The sequence below is a fragment of the Cardiocondyla obscurior genome, linkage group LG10 (assembly GCF_019399895.1).
Source record: "Cardiocondyla obscurior isolate alpha-2009 linkage group LG10, Cobs3.1, whole genome shotgun sequence".
In the NCBI taxonomy this organism is placed as follows: Eukaryota; Metazoa; Arthropoda; class Insecta; order Hymenoptera; family Formicidae; genus Cardiocondyla; species Cardiocondyla obscurior.
In genome coordinates, this window is record NC_091873.1 from 3,070,056 (window position 1) to 3,088,891 (window position 18,836).

Sequence of the window (18,836 nt, forward strand, 5' to 3'; positions counted from 1 at the left end):
TTGGGATTATTTCCCAAAATGGTGCAATTTGTGAGATATTCCACGCATAATTTAGTTTGAGAAATACGTTGACTTATTAAAAAGTAATTTTTTATATTTTTTTATTTACACGTATGTATATAGAAATTATTTACAATTACTTTATGGAATATTTATGTTAATGCTTTGGTCTTAGATTATTACCGCATTGTCTTTATATTTTATAAGAAAATATGAACAAAATTTATTTTATTTAAACTCAAATTAATGCCAGTTGTCAACGACAATCTAATGAGCTAATTTAAAAATAATAATTTAAACTAATGTATCGTTGGCGCGTCGCTCTATGTCGAGATCGACAATTCGAGAAGTCGAGGTGCGACGCTGCCTTCGATTCCTTCGAGTTTGCAAGATGGCGAAGAACGTTTTTATAGATTCTATAGGCAGTATAGGTGCGGTTCCTTCGTTTGAGCGAGCTTGATCGCTGCACCGGTGCGCGACTTCGCTTCCCGCGTTGCGAGGCCGTACTCGCGGGAAATACTTTCAACGAACACCTGCAGGTGTTGGAATACCGAGTCGCCGAGCTCGGGCAAGCTCGAGCTTCTTTTTCGATCCCGTTGCGTTCTCGAGGCGCGTGTCAGCTGTCAGATGTTTATGTACGCGTGGCCGCGCGTGACGCCTTGCGAGCTCACGGGCAGCTCGCAATAGCAGTGTCGGTTTAATGAAACGTGGTCGAGACTTTGTTCAAGGAAGACACAAAGTCCGGCAGGAACATGGAGAACTTGGAAGCACTGGGATGGCAAGTAAAATTTATAGCAAGTAAAACTTATATTATACTTTTCCCAGCTTCGAGCTGAAGGAAAGAATTTATTCTTTTTCCTATTTTTTTTCTTTGTCGCTTCCTTATTGTGCAGTATGATTTTTTTCGAATATATTAATTTTTTTTTTTTGTTAGGTATCTGTCTGATTTTGGTTACACTGTGGCAACTGATTCAGGTAGCTTGGTGGATACACAGAAGATAGTAAAACGATTGTTAGACGTATGTATTGATTATAAATAAGTTACTGGATCTTGCTTAAAAGATGAGAAAAAAAAAATGTTATTTGTAGTTGGATCTGAGAGAAATTGGTAGTGGAACTGGAGATATTAGTCAGGGCAATATTGTATTACAAATACAAAAGATACGTAATATAGGTGCACCTAAAGGAAATGAGGAATCAAAAGCAGCTCCACGAATGTTAAAATTATCTTTGACAGATGGGAAAAATAATTATCAAGCCTTAGAAGTTGAACATATATCAGCTTTAAGGTAAATTTGCTGTTTTACTTGTTTTCTTATTTGTTTTCTATTAGTATTTTTTGTAATTTAATTGATTGTAGTTTGAACACACCTCCTGGAACAAAGATATTGATAAAGTCAGGAACTCTACCCGTGTTACACGGACTTCTTTTATTAAGACCATCTTATTTAGTTCATGTACTTGGAGGAAAAGTTGCCAATTTAGTGGAAAAATGGGAATTAAATAAGGTAAATCATGTTTTACTTGATAATTAATTCTATTTAATAGATGTGGCACCTGTACTATTTTTTATAGAAATTAGCTCTACATACTCGAGTAAGATCTACAGAGGAAGGTGGACCACCACCATGGATACCATTTGGTAAGAAAATCGTAAAAGTGTCCGAACAAGACAAAAACTTCAAAGCTTTGGCAGAAAAAGAGAAACCTAACAAAGAAAATACAGAGTTTGAAGCACAACGTAAAGATGCGATAGCGGAAGCCGCCAAGCAAGGGAGTAAGAAAATATTTGGAGGTGGAAATAAACAGGTTTAATTTTCTTATACATTTTTTATTTTATCTAAAAATTTCGTGTTGATAGTAAATTTAACTCAGTTTATTTTTTCACAGCTATTAGATTATAGCGTACAGAAAATCGTGGATCGTGGATTTACCGTAGAGCAGGCAGAATATGCCTTAAAAGTTAATAGAAATAATGTAGACAGAGCTTTGAGAAGCTTACAAAAGACCGACAGCAAACATAAGTAATATAAATTATCTCTTCTTTTTCTATTTTTCTTGTGTTTATATTCAATTATTATCGAATTATAATTTTATTGTAGCAATGCCAAGGAATCTCGCGAACCGCGTGAGCCACGTGGCAAACGAGAAAAAAAAACTGAAGAGAGTAAGCCGAGCAGCGGAAAGATATCCTTGTTCGACTTTCTTGAGGACAAGTTACCCGTGCAGCCTGAAACCGAAACAAGTAGCTCGCAAAATAACTATATACAAAATATCGAAAGTAATCAAGATCGTTTTGAATCAAAGGGTATTGATGCACCGAGTGGAAGAGGTGGACGGTACGTAATTAGTTAGCTAAGTAAAATCGTAAAATATTTTATATAGATTATAATACGGCTATTAATTGATGTCTCAATAGAAATCAAAAAGGTGGCCGTGGTTATCAACCTCCTCCGAGATATTCAGAAGACCACAAAAATAGTAAGCGAACCAATAACAGTAACACCACTATGTATTCGCAATATAATGGTGCTAGTCATGCATCGCAGAACAAGCCGCCTCGATTTCAGCGAAATCAAGAGTCTCAATATCAGTATCAACATGACGGAGGCAGAGAAGCGTATCAGAAATTTTCTCAACCGAATGATTACAGAAATGTGTTTGCTCAGTCACGCACAGGCAGCGTAAACGCGAGTGATAGCGGAAACGATAACAGAGTCCAAGCTGAGGGCAAAAATCTCGGTAGTAACAGAAACTATAATCACCTCGAGCCGGAGGTAAAAAGTAGGCACTCTTACGATGCTTCTTATAATAGGCATAGCCGAGCCCAACAAAACGGAATTCCTAAAGTTTATTCATCTAACACAACGGAACAGAATTTTAAGAGTCAACCTAGGTATCAGTCAAATAGCAGTGTTGGGAATAGAATGGCCATGAATCCCAACATGCAAAGAAACGAAAATAATTACGGCGGCCAAAATAGTACGTGGGTATGGCAAGTAGGTGACAAGTGCATGGCTAAGTATTGGGAAGACAATAGGGTGTGTATCATATTTACGTATAAAAATTTTTTTTTAATTAAAATATAAATTTTCGGAATACATTGCCATGCGCTATTTCTATATTCGTTATTTATTTATTACGTATACGTATTTTTTGTACTTGTACATACATTATTTAATTATTTATATGTAAAAATTGCAGTATTATAATGCTGAAGTCACTGGCGTTTCCGAAAGGACTTGTGTAGTGCAATTTAAGGGATTTGAAAACTATGAAGAAGTGCTCCAAGTAGATTGTATACCAATAACGGATGATGTATGTAGAACTTTATTGTTATAATTTTGTATTAGTTTCTTTTTTTATCATCATAATAATTTTAGATATTGTTATAATTTTGTATTGGTTTCTTTTTTTATCATCATAATAATTTTAGATACAAGATCATATTTCGGATACTAAACGGCAAGATCAACGTTCTAATAATAGACATCCGCGTTACGATCAGAGTCAGAATCATGTAAATGGTAAGAGACACAAATCTCCGAATATTAAATTTCGTTTAAACTTTTATTTTTTTATATTGCAAGATTTCATTGCTGATGTAATTTAATTTTAAATGGTGATTGTAGCAGGTATGGAATTTCGACGAGGAGGCAGCGGCGCTGTCGGGGGGAATAAGGGATACAATAAAAAACGAAGTCAGCAGCGGAGTACACAGCCAATTTATCAACCACCGGCACAAAGAAGCCACAATTCTCTGCCAATTAATAATCAAAACGATCCTCAATATAATCCTTTCTTTTAATGTAATTCTAGTCTCGTATCTTTAGTAACAAGCGGAAGTAAATTAAAGTCTTGCTAAATATTGAAGCAGTTGCATTCGCGCTACTGAGGGTTAATCTAACAAGTTGCCAGATTAATTGAGAGTTTAGATACGTTTATATTAACCGTTGATAGGCAGCGAATTGTGTGCCGCATTTGATTTCTAGAGCTGACTTAAATGCGCGATAATTTAATACGAAGCAAGTTTTCACAAAGAGGGAGAATTAGGAAGCTCCTACTGTAAAATATCGACTGTGTTCTCAAAATGTTGTATTATTTGTATTGTAGAAAAATTGATTCTTACTAATGCAAAACAAGGCAATGTCTGTACCTCGTCCACTTTAGCTGTAATACAGTTCTAATTAAATCCGGTTCGTATTGTCCTTTTATCCTTTGATATTTAAAAAAAGAAATAGATTCGATCTATTGTCGATTTATACTGTTATTTTATGATTAAGTTTTAGTCGATGTACATACATACGTGATTCCCTCTCGTCTCCTTCGGTCAGCGCTTCGTGGCACATGTATGTACTATTGAAAAGTGGGGCAGTTTGATTGGGAGGGGACAGCCAAGAACAGCAGAGCGATTCTAACCAAAAAATATATTGTGAGATAGACATTGTGAGTCTGTTGTGAGAGAGTATCGTGCATATTGCCGAATAACGGAGCTGCGGATATCTCTAATAACAATTTTTTGGTATAATATTTAATTTATAATGCGACTTGGGTTGTCTTTATTTGCTGCGTTTAAGTTGCCACATAGGTTCAGAGGGTGAGTTCTTTTTTTCTTTTAGAAAAATTAACCTCGTATTATTTGGTCATTGAATGAAAAGCCACATCTTAGGTTATTTTCTTGCCGTTACACGGAACACGCGTAACTCTAAAATATTTTCCCGCAGGAAATACCGTTTAGTTAAGAAGCCGACTATAGAAGATTTGACAAAGATGAAACACGACTTCGAGAGGGAAGAGCAAAACATGTTGATACTGAGGCATCCTTATCTCACCCGTGAACAGTCTGAAAATCACATGAAAGTTGTTTCCGATAAAAAAACAGAGTTTCTGGAAAAGAAATACGCCGAGTATCGAGCAAAGTTTCAGAAAGAGATCACTTATGCTGAACATCTAGGACACTTAGAAGTTAAGAACGCATGGGATTGAAACTATATCTTTTTTTTTTTTTGTATAGCCTAGTGCTTACGTTTTGTAGGCTAGGTCCTTGTAAATTTAACTTGTATTGAAATCAACAATATTTAATTTTTGTTTCTGCTTTACACAATGTCAAATATATATTACATAAAATATTTCTCATCATAAGGACATTGTGAAATATATCACAAATTGCACCTAGTCAAGTACATTTTAAACATATAAAGTAAAAATTGAAACTAATACTGTAATTATATAATTTGTACAAAGGAAGGAAATGTTCTAAGTTTACACTTCAATTAGAAGACTCTCTTGAAATCGCGTTGATACATTCTTTGGCTTATTTTTCATCCAGCCAAACGGATCTGCGTTAATCTCCTCTTCCGTCAATACCCTTCCTTCGTACAAAATATTAGCAAAATCCGCTGCAACTGGATCGGCATTGACACTACTGATTCCTATTACTTTACCATCTTTGAGATAGTAAGCGAAAAATTCCAATTTATCTAACGAACCATGAATCTTTATACTAGTAGGTTTTCCATAGCCTGAAAATTAAATGATATAATCATTTAATTTTACTGTTAATTCTAAATCATTTACTATAGCTTTAAAGTACTGTACAGAAATATGTAAAACTTACCTGCGTATCTATAATTTTTTCCCAGTAAATTTGTCCAGAAAAATGGAACGGTCTTCAACGAAGTTTCTTTTTCACATATATTTAGAGCCGCTATTTTTCCGTGATAATGAGCTAGGGAATAGTGACCTATCGCAGCTAACGTTTCGTCAGATCCATATATCGGTGCGTAGGCTATGTCACCCCCAGCATATACATTTTCCACGTTCGTTTTTAGATGCTGTAAGTCGATTAATATTCAATTATTCAAATCTGATGCGCAACTAAAAAAAATTACTAGTGTCGTACCTTATTCACTGGTATAGTGCCGTCGTCTCTCATTTGAACAGAGGATCCTTTCATCCAATCGGTATAAAACGTAGATCCTATTCCAACAATAGCTATATCCGCTGGTAAAATCTGACCATCCGTAAGTTCGATTTTACCCAAAACACTTTCCTCATTTTCCTTTGGAATAAATTGCTTAATATTGTTTTGGAAAATGAATTTTACGCCTGGAAACATTCGTTATTGTTACTCGTTCTAACAAATACTACCACAAAATTTATGTTACATACAGCTGTTTATACTAATACCTTTTGCCTCGTGTTCCTTTTGAATTCTTCTACCAATATTTTCGCCGAATATCGCTCTAAGCGGTACGGTATCGCGTCCTATTATGGTCACAGACGCGCATTTGTCAGCGCAATAAGCTGCCCCTTCCATGCCGATAAAGCCAAATCCTAAGACGACTACGTGTTTTTCAGAAGACAGAAGCGCGTATACACCTTGCGAATCAGTATAATCTCGCAGAACAAAAATATTTGATAAATTTGCTCCAGGCACGTTTGGCATTCTCGGCTTGCTGCCGGTACAAATAAATAAATTGTCATATTTCAATTTCTCGTTATCGCTCAATGTGACAACGTTCTCAACTGTGTCTAGGCCTGCAATAAAAAATATAAAATGTAGCGCTAGCATAATAATCGATGCAACTTAAATATCAATAGACCGATTCTTGTTTACGTACCTATCGCTTCTACTCCAAGCTTCGTTTCGATACCGTTATCGTCGTAGAATAGGAGGGGTCGTAATGCCGCTTTGTGAACGTCGAAATCTAACACTTTGGAGACTTTTATTCGATCGTAAGGTACCACGTTCTCTCTGCACACCATTACTATACGTCCTGTGAATCCTTCCTGTCGTAGACTTTCCGCACAAGTCGCACCTGACGGCCCACCGCCGACTATCACGACCGTTTTATTATTATTCGGGTTACGTGCGGACATGCTCTTCGTGCGTTTGTTAACGTCTAGGTCTTTACGTTTGGCTCTCACGTGAACGAGCCCGGCTTCGTCCACGCGCACCTGTTAAATTACCACGTAATAAATATGCGAGGTAGAAATGTAAATGAAAATTTTGATAAGATATCAAGTTACATTGTAACATGGTAAAGAATCCAAGCCTGGGTAGTCTTCGATGTCACCGGTTTTGATGTTGAAACATGCGCCATGCCAAGGGCACCTCACTCGTTCTTCTGCCAATGCGCCGGTATGTAACAGTGCACCGTAATGCGTACATTTCGTTCCGATCGCGTGCAATTCTCCCTTCTGTTTCACTAGTAAGATCTTCCCTCCATCCTCCCCAAGGGGTAGTAGCTTCATCTCATTTTCGTTAATATCTTGTTGATTGCACACGACATCCTCGACATAGTCATGCTGCTCTGAAGAGCCTGAGAACAATGTGAGACGACAGTTCGTAATTCAGCTCTTTATTGCAATTACCTAAATAGGTGTATATTATTAAAAGTGCTCAACAATAGGTGACTCACATACGCAACAACACGGTAATTTCTTACATTTGCCCGAGACGTTATCTGCTTTGTCGTGTTCACCACAATATCCTTCCTCTTTAATTTTATTCGACATGATTAAGACGAGCAAATAAAAAAAAAATCAAAGTGGGCCATTATAAACTTCATGTATATCTCTACATAATTCATAAACATGCTTGTGAGATAATTAATATAAGTTTGATATCAGATTACATTTAGACACAAAAGTAAACGTATTAAATTAGATTAAAATACAATTTTATGTATGTATGAGCGCGTTTAATGCACGCAGGAGATTCTCAAGATAGAATTATTATACATAGAAATATTATTTTAATTTGTATTCGTGTCTCTATGGTAGCCTGCAAACAATAGAGCGACTGCTTTCGTGACGAGCTAGTTAGCGAGCTTAAATGACAGGCGGTACCTTCGGTCAGTCGCGTCATTAAATATCTCCACAACGAGCGCAGGATCCTCGCCAATGACGCGTGCAACAAGCGAGTCGCCTCGATTACGTAACGCAGCATACAAACAAATAGAGGAAATCACGGTACTTCGGACCGTACGGAAAAATCCCCGCTGCCGTTATCGCGTACGTGGATCGGTACGTGCAACTCGGTTATCAATAATTCGACGAACAACGATATTTTTCGTCCGCGACGCAGCGACCTGACGACCTCGACGTTCCCGTTTACGGATAATCCCCGTTGCGTTACCACCGCGACGCGTCGATGCGTCGCGCACGTGACATGGTTTCATGCACCGCTTGACACGCGAAAACACATAGAAATAGAAACGTAAGAGAACACTTCACTAAACGAAATTTATAACAGTTCTATAATTAAAAAACATAAACGTTATTCAAAATGTAATAATATAAATATTATCAGCTGAGAATATCGATTATTTATTCGGCGGATTAATTGCCCTTTACGGGATCGGTTACGATTTCAATATCAGACCAATTAAATTTTCGTAAACTTTGCCACCGATGGCAGTTCGTGTTTCTTTAAGTTTCAAACATCGCCAGAAATTGCGCGTGACGTAATGGGGAACTTATTAAAACACTGGTACGTCACGTTTCTACTATAACCTCTCTAAAAAAAGCATACATTTCCGTGTAAATTCCGGCGAGCGACACTGACAAAAATATCGTACCACGTGCCTTATACAGCGTCGGCAGCAACGTACCCTGAAAAAGGCGCGACGACGATATGTACGCCAAGGTGGTCCACCTGCGTCCGAGGTGTCCGAGCGTTCTGACACACCGCATCGATTCTCCCAAGGTACTGCGAGCGAGCGAACGTGCCGGCACGCGATTCGATCAATGCGCTCGTCCTCGTGCTACATAACCCGCCGAATGTCTTTTCTTCTCGTACTACTGCTCTAATCGCGTGCAACTGTACCGTTAATCACGTTCTTCAAACGTCGCGATATCATTTTAACCTCTGCCACTTATGAAAAACACGTGAGAATTAAAATCCTAAACCTTAAAATAGATCACCGCAAAGAAAAGATATAGAAATGAGAAAGGTCTAGGGAAAAGTAAAAAAAAAAAAAAAGGAAAGTAATTAAGAAATAAATAAATAAATAAATAAATAAAATAAGAAAAGAAAAAAATATAGAAAGAAGAAAATGAAAAAGATAACGTTTAATCACGTGTGTCTTTAAAATTTATTGCACAGCTTAAAAGTAATTTATTCCGATACAATTACGCGCTCAGGAAAACGTTAGTTCGTGTATACTATAAATATTGCGATGTTGAAAGACGGAAGCAACGTTGGCTTAAGTTCGATGGCTGATTTTCGTTCTCTTTTCCCGAATTTTAATTGTTCTTGTGTATGATACACACCTGTTGCGGCGAATTTGTCTTGGCTCGAGTCGGTGTTTCTCCGCCAGGCTTTACAATTACCCGCGCCCATGCTGCGGCCGTGTGCGAACTGTCGACAGGACCGAAAGCCGAAGAAAAGAGAGAGGCCGCGCGCGGTCTTGCGGATCGACCACGGGCGTTTACCATCCACGTAGATTCCCCCCTTGATCTATAATCGCGCGCGCGTACGCAGCCTTGAGATACTCTCGGTACTTCGAGTCTTATGAGTACTTTCACGCGATTAGCTTCCCGCGCTCGGGTTCCCCTCCGTCCCTCTCGAGTGCCACGATTGGAAAATCGGGGCTCTTTTAGCGAACCGACAATCTTGGGATTTCAATCGGTTCCAAGTGGATCTAAGGAACCGCGATAAGATTACCATGACTCATTCCGTTACGACATACTTATTGTCGAAGGAGAGAGAGAGAGCAAAAAGTACGCTTTGTTCCACGGCCGGAACACGCACATTGAGGAAGTCGCGTGAAACCGCAGACGCAACGCGAATTTATTTTAAAGAGACGTTTTAAAGCGGGGGGTTTTTTTTGTTAGCAACTGCAATCGTTCTTTTTTTTCTAAAGAGTTCTACTTAGCATTGACAAAGTGTGTATTCGAGTTTTAAGTATTTCTACATGTATATGGTCTTCGAAAGTTAAAACATTTTATTGTGTCGCGATAGTTTTATGAATCTGTCGACGTTATCAGTATGTTAAAATAAAAAGCGCGAGTAGATACCGCAGTATCACGAGCTGACAATCTCAGGAATTTACAGCTTACGGTATTTGCGCAGCGAAAGCTTTCGTCTTGTGCACTACTGTCCTCTGCAGAAACTTCGTGGAACAAAGTTGAGAAAATAAGATCGATAACACGAGATGTATAATTATTAATTGTAATTATTTATTTCGTATTACAATTGTGATTGTCATTAAGAGTACAATTTTTTAACGTCGATGTAATTGTTATGGCTGTAACTTTTTTTTTTATTTATCAGCCGCGATATTTCATAAAGCCAGCAATTACTTTAATATTTGCTAGATGTCGCGGGACTTCAATTTCTCGTACAATCAGTTTCTGTCGAGGATTGGATTCTGGGCTTGGCTGGTCCATGGACCCGAGCTTACATATTGCGGACATAAACACATATTTACACAACCGCAATCGTACGTAGCATTTTCCCGCGAGCGATAATTCCACGGACACTCGATCCGAGGGATCAGCGAACAAGAAAAAAAAAAAAAAGAAAAACTGAAAATAAAAAAAAATGGATTAAGAATAATTACCAAATTTGACGGAAAAGGATCGTGAAAATCGCGGCTCATTTTTACTTACATTTCTCGATAAAGGATTTGTTTTCCGGTATTCTCGCGCGAAAATTTACCGCCTTGCAGTTTTCCCTGCATTTATTTCAAGGAAAAATCATCTCTTTATTAGACTCTGATTTTATTGTGTTCCCCCAAGCTCCTTCCATCTCGCGCGAAAGATTAATGGTGTAAAAAAAAGTGCAAGGTAAGCGAATAATAGGAGTAAATGAATCGAATAATAAGCGCAGAGATTGAATAAGAAAAACGGGAAGCGAAACGATACACTATACATATTTTATACGGCGCGAGTTTTACGGTTATTTCAGTTTTTTATAATTCGCAGGGAAAGGCTGCCTGGGAAATTTGGTCGTGAAATAAACGCCAGATTAAAACTGACGTTACGCTCGGTCGAAATGTTAGGGCTTGATGTGGCTAAGGCATTCGCGACGTCATATAATCTCGGAGACTCGAAGATATTTTTAATAACAGCTAACGAAGTTGCGATCGTCCGCCGGTATACCGCGAGATGAGATAAGTTTCAAGCACGTTTTTCCGGATCAAGTTTTAGCTTAGGTTTTTTCCCTCCGTGGCTGCTATCTGAATTGTTAATTCGTTTAGAAACATAACGTCGCCCCGGTATATTTTTACGAGATATTCCGAGAAATCAAACAAACTCCCGTGCTTCTTCTCTAGTAAAACTGTGGTATAAATCGGCGGGAATCAAAGGGGGAGGATTCGCGATAACAATTACAACCACTCGTTTTGCGGTTGTCTCTCCGAGGTCGCACGTCAAAGGAAAATACGCGTAGGTTTTCTTCTAGCAGAAGGGCAATAACGCCGTGAGATGAAGAACACCCGATGATTCTTTTCCATCCGGCTCGCTTTGAAATCACTTCGATCTTTACGAGCGACGAACGCGGTCGATCTCGCGCTGGAAAGGCTTGCGCGAGATTTAAATTAGCCGGTGCCCTCGGAAGCTTTCAGCGATGCGTGAAAAATGCGGCCGGTGCGTAAAGGGCGGTGAAAGTACGTGGGTATTTAATTTGTGCCTGCCAACGGCGACCTCGGCGGCGACGGGGTGGAAAAGCGACGGCGACGGTAGCCGGGGTGGCGCTTAAAGTTACCTCTCGCTCTTTGAAGTCGGTAGTTGATAGCGGTCATCGTCCCGCACCATCCCGACGATGTGGGCTTGGCCCACGCACTGAAAGTAACCCTCATATCCAAAGGAGCTTTCGGGGGCTAGGGGGAGAGCGATGGTGGTCTCGCGTGCGAGACCTGCATCTCGATGTACATCACCCGCGGCTCCTTTCAGTCTTTCCCGTTTCTTCGGAAGAATGCCGCGCGTTTTGTTCGCGCCACCAACGTATGTGCTACTTGCGTGACGCTAATCGGTCGAACATTCCCGCTGGCTATTCTTCTTAATACTTCTATGAGAGACGAGCGTTTAGTATTGTTGTATTGTAGAAATATAATTTACTCGTGTGAAGAAGTTTTGTATTGTATTACTTAGGCTTCTTCTTAGCAATTATTATTTAATGGGAAGAAATAGAGTCTTATATCGAGGCTAATTTTTCTTTTTGTTTTTTTGTTTTTTTTTTGTGGTTTTCAATTTAAATCCTCTCTCGTCATTGTTTCGACAATGAGCGACGTCGCCCTGATTTGGAAGGATTAGATTTAGCTATTCGTCCAGAGGGATTCTAAGCTTTGCGTCTAGTTGCTAACGAGGCTGCGGTGTGATACGGGCATTAGGCTACCTGCAATTTCTCTTGCATCCGTATCTCGTACGCGTCGCCATCAGAACGGAGCCCGCCGCGGGCGTAGCGCGAAGGGGATGATGTCGAGCGCGTGCCGAGGGTGGCCGGTCGGCGCCGAGCACCGTCGAGCGTGTCCGAGGTCGGTCGAATCGCGGAACCGAGGGAACTTAGCGCGCAGCTCGAAGGGTCCTGGTTTAGTCTATCTCCAGGCGCTAGACGCGACGAGTGCCGAGAGGGGTTGCGGCGCACGAGGCAGAGGGTTGCGCGCGTGGTTGTACGTCGTCTCGTTTCTGATCCTTTCCCCGTGTACACGGCACACCTACACGTCCACGCGCGAAGACACACGCACAAACGTATTTCGGCCCTTCTTTCGCCTATCCGCACTTGTCCGACCTCGCGCCTCCCTTATGTTTATACCGGTACGCAGTCGGAAGCCGAACAGGTGAATACACACTGCCCATTGCTCTCCTCGATGAACCGGGAGCAGTAGATCCTTCTCGCCTTACCGCGATCCGTCTGTCTGCCTTGCCCGCCCCCCGTTTACACGATCCCTTGATCTCTCGCGAAAATTTCCAAAGAACATTATGATTGCGGCACCGCCGGCGAAGATGGATGGAAAGCCACGGAAGAGACAGTTCGCCGAGCATCGGCCGTGCACGAATCGTTCGGCTCACCACGTGGATCGCGGTCTCGTGCTCTCGTCGCTGGCACCGTTCACGCTCGTCCTAGTCTTCGCACTCGGTAAGTGGCCTCCTTGATCGCGCGATTCGCCATTTCCGCAAATATCCGCTCTGCTTCCGAGCATCATATCGCTACCGACAAATTATCAGAAAACTCACCCAAATCAGAACAGTTTTTTAGTTGAAAAACAAATCAAATTTTTAGGTGTTTCCAATAAAAAAAAAAAAAGTAGGTCTCGTATATTTTCAGATAGATTGCTGAATGGGAAAGTAGAAAAATTGATCTCTAGGTCATCTTGTTAGCATATCTGTAACGTTATTAATATTATAATTATTTAAAAAAAAAAAAATAGAAAAAAATGTTATCTTATTATTACGTTAAGTAAATTAAAACTGCTATCAAGCTGCACTTTAATTATTTCTCAACACAATGAAGCGCGTTGTTTTGGCGGATCAAGCTAGCATGGTATCAGATTACAGAGATTCGTCATTCGTAACACGTTCGGCGAGATACATATCACGAGTTACAGTTTTAATAAGACACATGGGACTGCAGTTCCACGCGTTTCGTCGTCGCCAGGGCTGTTCCATAGAATTTTCAGCTTCGCAGCGTGCTGCCTTGCAACACGCGCAGTACCATCGTTCGTTGTAAATGCAAAAATACAAGTGTGTTTTGTACGAAACAATATTCACGGGGTTTATTCTATATTGTTACGACGTACAATTTTTTAGTTCTACAACCATCATTTGCGCCGTTCCGCGTTCTTTTTTTCTCCCCTTCTTTTTTTTTTTGGCGTCAAAACTACGACACGCGTTAACCTGCCGGCGGATAGGGTTTCCGAAAAAACATATAGAAAAATCGATGCAGCGGTGCGCATCTGCGAAGAATTGAATTTCGCCAGAAATATCTTGCCGCACGAAACCAGATATTGATCTTACGGGGCGGAAGATAGCCGCCGGTGATAGCGATCGCGTAAACTGAGTCGCAACGTCGTTTAACAAAGTGGCGACAACAATATTCGCGCTCGTGGATAATCGCGTACCGCAATGTAACGCGAGAATCGCAAGCCGCGGTTCGTCGGGATCGACGGAACGGGTACCGCGGCAAAATCCATTTCCGCGGCATCTCCGCCATTGAAACTCAACGTAGTCGGGGCTGCAAAGCCAAAATAACAAGTGTCTTATTACGCGCGTCATTGATTGGAAAATTCGTTCGATGTTTAAAAAAAAATCTGGAGAAAAGTCGGAACAAATAGAGATACAAATATATATTTTTTCGTAGCCGTCATTGTTTTGAAAATTGTTTTTTAAATTGAAAGCTTTAATTTGCTCTGGAAAACTTGATAATTTTGTTATTCCGTGCTTCGTCTTGACGTTCAGCGCGAAACGACGTTGCCAACAAGTTAATCATACTATAATGATAATTTCTCGCCTTTCCCATGGCGCGAGAGTAATTTACCATCGATCTGATTAGAAGGCAAGTTCGCTGGCATGAGAGGAACAGTAAAGAGCACTTCTGAAATGCATCAGCTATGGGAGAGCACTGTCTAACGGCGCTAATCGGTCAAGTGCCGGAGGTTGTCGAGTAATAATTGGCAGAAGCGAATAATCAATTATGTTAACGCGGACACGACATGCCAGAAATTTTATCCGTTTATTATTATTAGCGCGAAAACGTCCAACGGGGCTCGCCGATAAATCTCGCGTAATTTTTCTCAATTCGTTTTAGCGAGGAAAATGGGAGGAGGTGGGAAAGCGAAAAGAAAATTTTATTATTCTTTGGAAAGAAGAAAGAGACGGATACGTCACGATGCATATACATATCGTGTTGCACGACTTGCGCTGCACGTGAAAATTTATGCCGTGTTGAATTTATATATTATATACATTGCATATACATGCATCCCGGAAGCGCTCCTTGTTGAGTTGTTCGTCCCATCTGCCGAGTTACACATTGCGAATTTTCGAAATTCTCTGAATCCACGATCAGTTCTCGTCGAATACTTCCGCGCGTCGCCGATAAAAACGCGAAACTTATCGAGATCTCGGAAGTGTTTCGCGCTTAAAAATGAAAAAACCGCGTGACGCGGTAATATTTCGCGGAAGAGAAAGAAAAGAGCCATCGAGTAACGCCGAGAAAGTAATAAGGAGTGTCTTTCGGATTTAAATTTTTCCCTGAAATTCAAGCCATTTATATTCTCTTCTTGATACGTCAAATATTTCCATACAATGTAATTTTTCTCGAGAAAGACATGAAACTTATCTTAAAATATTTATCTTTAAGAAAAAAAAAAAGAATAAAGCCTCGTGCTATACGCGGCATATGTCACATTTTAGACGAAATGGAAAGAAGCGCTGGGAAAAAGTAGGGAAAGTAATAAAAGCTGAAACTCTCCGGATTGAAGTTTTATCGAAATTCAAACCCCTTTGAGCCGTTTCCCCCCTCTCTTGTACCGCTTTATTCTTATCGAGAGCACGCTGTCGCATAAATCAAAGTGTTTATTCAGTAGCCATGTAGAGAGTTGGGCGGAGAATGCGAGATGCTGGAGCGTGCTTCTTGCTAATAATCTACGACGTTCCGCTTTTCTGACCTATACTTGATAAATATTGCAAAGGTACACTTTTGCCTGCCTCGCTCTTTCTCCCTTTCGAGATAACCAAGCAGGAAGTTTCGAGGTCGGATCCCAAAGGTGTAGCTTTTTAAACTCAACTTGGACATTACTCGGAATTATCCGACGTGCGCGAAGAGGGGTCGGATAAATAATGGAACTTCGATATTTGAGAAATCTTTCGCGAAGACGGCCGTACTTCCCGCTCGTGGCGAGCGGACGCGTAGAACCCCCGCTTGAAACTGTATCAAAGTGGCTGCGCCACAAAAGGTCTTTTTGAAGGGGCAGATTCCTCGGGCGAAGTTTAATCCGTCAATCTGCGAATAAGCTTCAACGCCGCGCGTTTAGCGGGGAAGAAACTTTTGCGTGGCGTACATTAAATTAGCTCCTGCGCGGATAAGATTATAAGCCATATCGGCACAAAGAGGCCGCGCCCGTCACTGCCCGAGAAAGATAATTCGACACAATGTTTAATTACAGCGGGTAATTAATGGCACACCTACGAGAGTGGCTCGCGAACGTCCGACCGCTATCCATTCAACCGCTGAGTAATCCTTCGAACCACAATGGATCTACGACACGGAATGCGCCAAACCGTCGCGTACACCGGTCAATTTATCGTTTCTCTCGGTCGGCAAGACAAGACATGCCCTTTGGAATGCCGTGAACGTTTGCTCGTGACTGCGGGAAATGATTTTAAATCTCTGGAGTCGCCGGATACGTCGCGGCAACCCATTCAGAGTTCACAAAAAAAAAAAAAAAAAATACGTTTGAATTTTTTTCTAATTAACTGGCTGGACGGTATTTTATCCGCTCGCTTTATTAATTTATTCCACACGAGGAATTATTAATAGTACAATAATAATTTTAAAAAATATAACACGCGATTGGGTTCATAATTTGATCAGCGGCTAACACCGATCGCAGTCATAATTAATTTCAATCGTCATCGATCGTTATAATTAATTAACAGTACCTCATACATTGCGAACGAGTTGGCGGAAGCTTTTGCACAGAATTGCAGGAAGTGGAAAAGGGTTTGAAGGTCCTCGAGATTTTCTCTGGGCCGGTTGAAAATTTACGGCCGGCCGGATAATCTTAAGTGATCGATTTCGATCGCGTAAGCCGCGCGGTTTCAAGAAAGCGAAATGCCGGGCATCATATCAGAGGTATTGGCCGGCGGATAGTCGCCGCGTGTGGTCAGCCGTTTCATTCCACCGTCCTCCCTTCCCACGCTATTAATCGGAAAAGTGTACAAAGACCGGCGCGCACACGGCCGCCTGTTGAATTTGCCTCGGTATATACCTGTCGATACGCGCTGCTTGCTGCGGAGCGCAGCGTGGAATTGAAAATAACGCTATCGGAGCGCTATCGGAACGGTATCTAATCGGAAAGCAATTATGAGCCGTTGAGTTTAAGCCGTGGCACGCCGTGTATGCCATAGTCATTGCCGTTGTTATAGCCCTGCCGTCATTCTCGATACCACCTCCGGTGCTTCGATTTACGCTAAATTCATCCGGTAAAATAAAACGCACGGCGTGATGAAGACCCACTCTCTCTCTACCACCCCCCCTCCCCGTCACGGTGACAGCCGGTTTAATTAAATTTCGCGTTCGATGAACTTTTTAACATCCGCGATTTCAAGCTTTTTTTTTTTATTTTTTTTTTTTCAACTCTGCTCCACTCTTTTGCCACGTAAAACAGATTATGTGCGCGCGTGTGTAAATAATTGAGAGTTACATGAAGCTGGATTTATACATATGACGTTTAGAAACTAGCGCGTGATTAGTAATATACCGAATAATATATCTACATATTATAAAAATTGAAAAAGGGAATTAAATTAATTTTGAAAGAATGAGAATTTTGCCGTTTAGATAGTCATCAGAATTTTGTGGAGATTTCTTTGTGCCTTCGCGAGCATCGCCGATATGCTCCAGTTCGTCCATTCTCGACTCTCACGTCGCGTAAACTGATGGCGGACGGGGTATTCCGCGATATTACGCGAGAAAGCGCATGCAGGGAAATAGAAAGAAAAATAGAAGGATAAAAGAACGGGAGAGGCTGGCAAAGAGGATGAAAGGGACGTAAGGTCGTAGTTCTTGTAATACAGACATCTTCGCTTCTTTTTCCCCGTTGATGCCAGCCGTGGAAGCGCGGCTGTCATCGGCAGTATTTAGTTTAAGGATAGCGGAGCCCACGGGGGAGCCGCCGAGCTCCGGAATAAAGACGAAGTAGATAGAGGGTGGATAAAGAAGGAGCTCGATATGACTCGCGAGGGGGGCTGGGAACGGGGTAAAACGAAAGAGACGGGGCGAACTTAGAGGAGCTTGCAAACGCCCGTCGACTCCGGGTCACCGCCGTCATACCGCCACAATACAACCCTATCAAGCCGCGGTTGAAACCACCCCTAGCGGAGCCTCGCCGGTTTCATTCTTCCGCATCTACCTGACCCTTTCCCCGCGCCCGCCATCGCGACTTCAGCCCGCTGCTCGTTTTAACGCTCGTTTCCACCGGAGCCTCTCGTTCCTCCGTCTTTTCGACGGTGCACCGCGGCCTATAACGAGTACTGCGCCCCCATCCGAGGCGTTACGCGCTTCTCTTCTTTCTTCTCCCTTTTTCTTTTCGTTCTTCTACCCTCCTCTCGCGCCCTCTCCCCCCCCCCCGTCGCGGTCCTCTCATATTCCGCCTTTTATTTCTTCATCGGGCGTCCTCCTTCTTGTCGTGCGCGCTCGCTCGCTTCATCTTCGCTTCTTTTCTTTCTCGTCTCTGCCATTTCCTCTGCGCGGTGGGAATAAATGAGGAGCACACGTCAAAGCAAGAAAAAAGAAGACGCCTTTCTTGTTGTAAGCTCAAGCGCGCTGGCGCTTGGGCTGCCATGTTTTTCCACGGCACCGTCTTCCCAGGATGTAGACGTCTTCGTGGGTGGTTCCATCCCCCGCGCTCGCTTCATGGTTTCTCAATGAGACTCTCGCCGCGAGTCGGTTCGTCGACCGGTCGGAGATTAAACGTCCCCCTCCCGCGAGATGTCAACCCCTCGGAAATGAATTTCAAATAATTTGCAACTTTTTACTTCCCCCTCTTTCCTTTTCAGACTTCGCGCATGCATTTCGCACATTCCGAATTCGCGATCGCAGAGCAAACTCAACGAGGTCAACGAAACCACCCGACGAGATAATATACCCCGCTCGATACAGACCT

The 18,836-nt window shown here is 41.6% G+C and overlaps 4 protein-coding genes across 8 annotated transcripts in view; 3 read left to right on the forward strand and 1 right to left on the reverse strand.

The window, feature by feature from the left end:
* The first annotated feature begins 401 nt into the window (after positions 1-401).
* On the forward strand, positions 402-4,192 carry Tdrd3 (Tudor domain containing 3). Of its 2 annotated transcripts, none has more exons than XM_070662165.1 (11): positions 402-778; positions 935-1,019; positions 1,090-1,289; positions 1,361-1,508; positions 1,576-1,809; positions 1,891-2,024; positions 2,103-2,339; positions 2,420-3,041; positions 3,205-3,318; positions 3,437-3,527; positions 3,636-4,192. In XM_070662165.1, the coding sequence occupies exons 1-11, from the start codon at positions 753-755 to the stop codon at positions 3,806-3,808; spliced, it is 2,064 nt and encodes a 687-aa protein (XP_070518266.1). In that variant the 5' UTR covers positions 402-752; the 3' UTR covers positions 3,809-4,192. The 2 variants fall into 2 exon arrangements, with proteins under 2 accessions (XP_070518266.1, XP_070518265.1); XM_070662164.1 differs by having other exon boundaries at positions 403-778; positions 3,633-4,192.
* A 263-nt stretch (positions 4,193-4,455) lies between these two features.
* LOC139105861 (uncharacterized) lies at positions 4,456-5,142 on the forward strand. The gene is made up of 2 exons (XM_070662170.1): positions 4,456-4,597; positions 4,725-5,142. The coding sequence occupies exons 1-2, from the start codon at positions 4,542-4,544 to the stop codon at positions 4,984-4,986; spliced, it is 318 nt and encodes a 105-aa protein (XP_070518271.1). The 5' UTR covers positions 4,456-4,541; the 3' UTR covers positions 4,987-5,142.
* Positions 5,058-9,533, reverse strand: LOC139105860 (apoptosis-inducing factor 3). 4 transcript variants are annotated; one of them, XM_070662169.1, is made up of 7 exons: positions 9,280-9,533; positions 7,033-7,325; positions 6,624-6,960; positions 6,190-6,540; positions 5,903-6,108; positions 5,618-5,834; positions 5,058-5,522 (listed from the first exon to the last, which is right to left on the reverse strand). In XM_070662169.1, exons 1-7 carry the CDS (start codon positions 9,347-9,349, stop codon positions 5,263-5,265), a joined length of 1,734 nt encoding a protein of 577 aa, XP_070518270.1. In that variant the 5' UTR covers positions 9,350-9,533; the 3' UTR covers positions 5,058-5,262. The 4 variants fall into 4 exon arrangements, with proteins under 4 accessions (XP_070518270.1, XP_070518267.1, XP_070518269.1 ...); XM_070662166.1 differs by lacking the exon at positions 9,280-9,533 and adding an exon at positions 8,586-8,913; XM_070662168.1 differs by lacking the exon at positions 9,280-9,533 and adding an exon at positions 8,619-8,911.
* Positions 9,534-12,509: 2,976 nt separating this feature from the next.
* Positions 12,510-18,836, forward strand: part of LOC139106041 (cell adhesion molecule Dscam2) — a 75,419-nt gene continuing 69,092 nt past the window's right edge. The window contains exon 1 of the mRNA XM_070662515.1: positions 12,510-13,087. Within this exon, the coding sequence (XP_070518616.1) occupies positions 12,931-13,087 (157 nt within the window). The 5' untranslated portion in view covers positions 12,510-12,930. The remainder of the gene's footprint in view (positions 13,088-18,836) is intronic.

What these genes read in the sequence shown, in the direction of transcription:
- Tdrd3 (XM_070662164.1), top strand. Translation starts at nt 753, where the DNA reads ATGGAGAACTTGGAAGCACTGGGATG. An exon ending in AGTATTGGGAAGACAATAGG is followed by an intron (nt 3,042 to 3,204) that starts GTGTGTATCATA and finishes TAAAAATTGCAG; the next exon opens with TATTATAATGCTGAAGTCAC. An exon ending in GAGTCAGAATCATGTAAATG is followed by an intron (nt 3,528 to 3,632) that starts GTAAGAGACACA and finishes TGGTGATTGTAG; the next exon opens with CAGGTATGGAATTTCGACGA.
- LOC139105861 (XM_070662170.1), top strand. Translation starts at nt 4,542, where the DNA reads ATGCGACTTGGGTTGTCTTTATTTGCTGCGTTTAAGTTGCCACATAGG. An exon ending in TTGCCACATAGGTTCAGAGG is followed by an intron (nt 4,598 to 4,724) that starts GTGAGTTCTTTT and finishes ATTTTCCCGCAG; the next exon opens with GAAATACCGTTTAGTTAAGA.
- LOC139105860 (XM_070662166.1), bottom strand. Translation starts at nt 8,700, where the DNA reads ATGCGGTGTGTCAGAACGCTCGGACACCTCGGACGCAGGTGGACCACC. An exon ending in ATTCTTTACCATGTTACAAT is followed by an intron (nt 6,961 to 7,032) that starts GTAACTTGATAT and finishes GTAATTTAACAG; the next exon opens with GTGCGCGTGGACGAAGCCGG. An exon ending in AAAAAATTATAGATACGCAG is followed by an intron (nt 5,523 to 5,617) that starts GTAAGTTTTACA and finishes TTTAATTTTCAG; the next exon opens with GCTATGGAAAACCTACTAGT.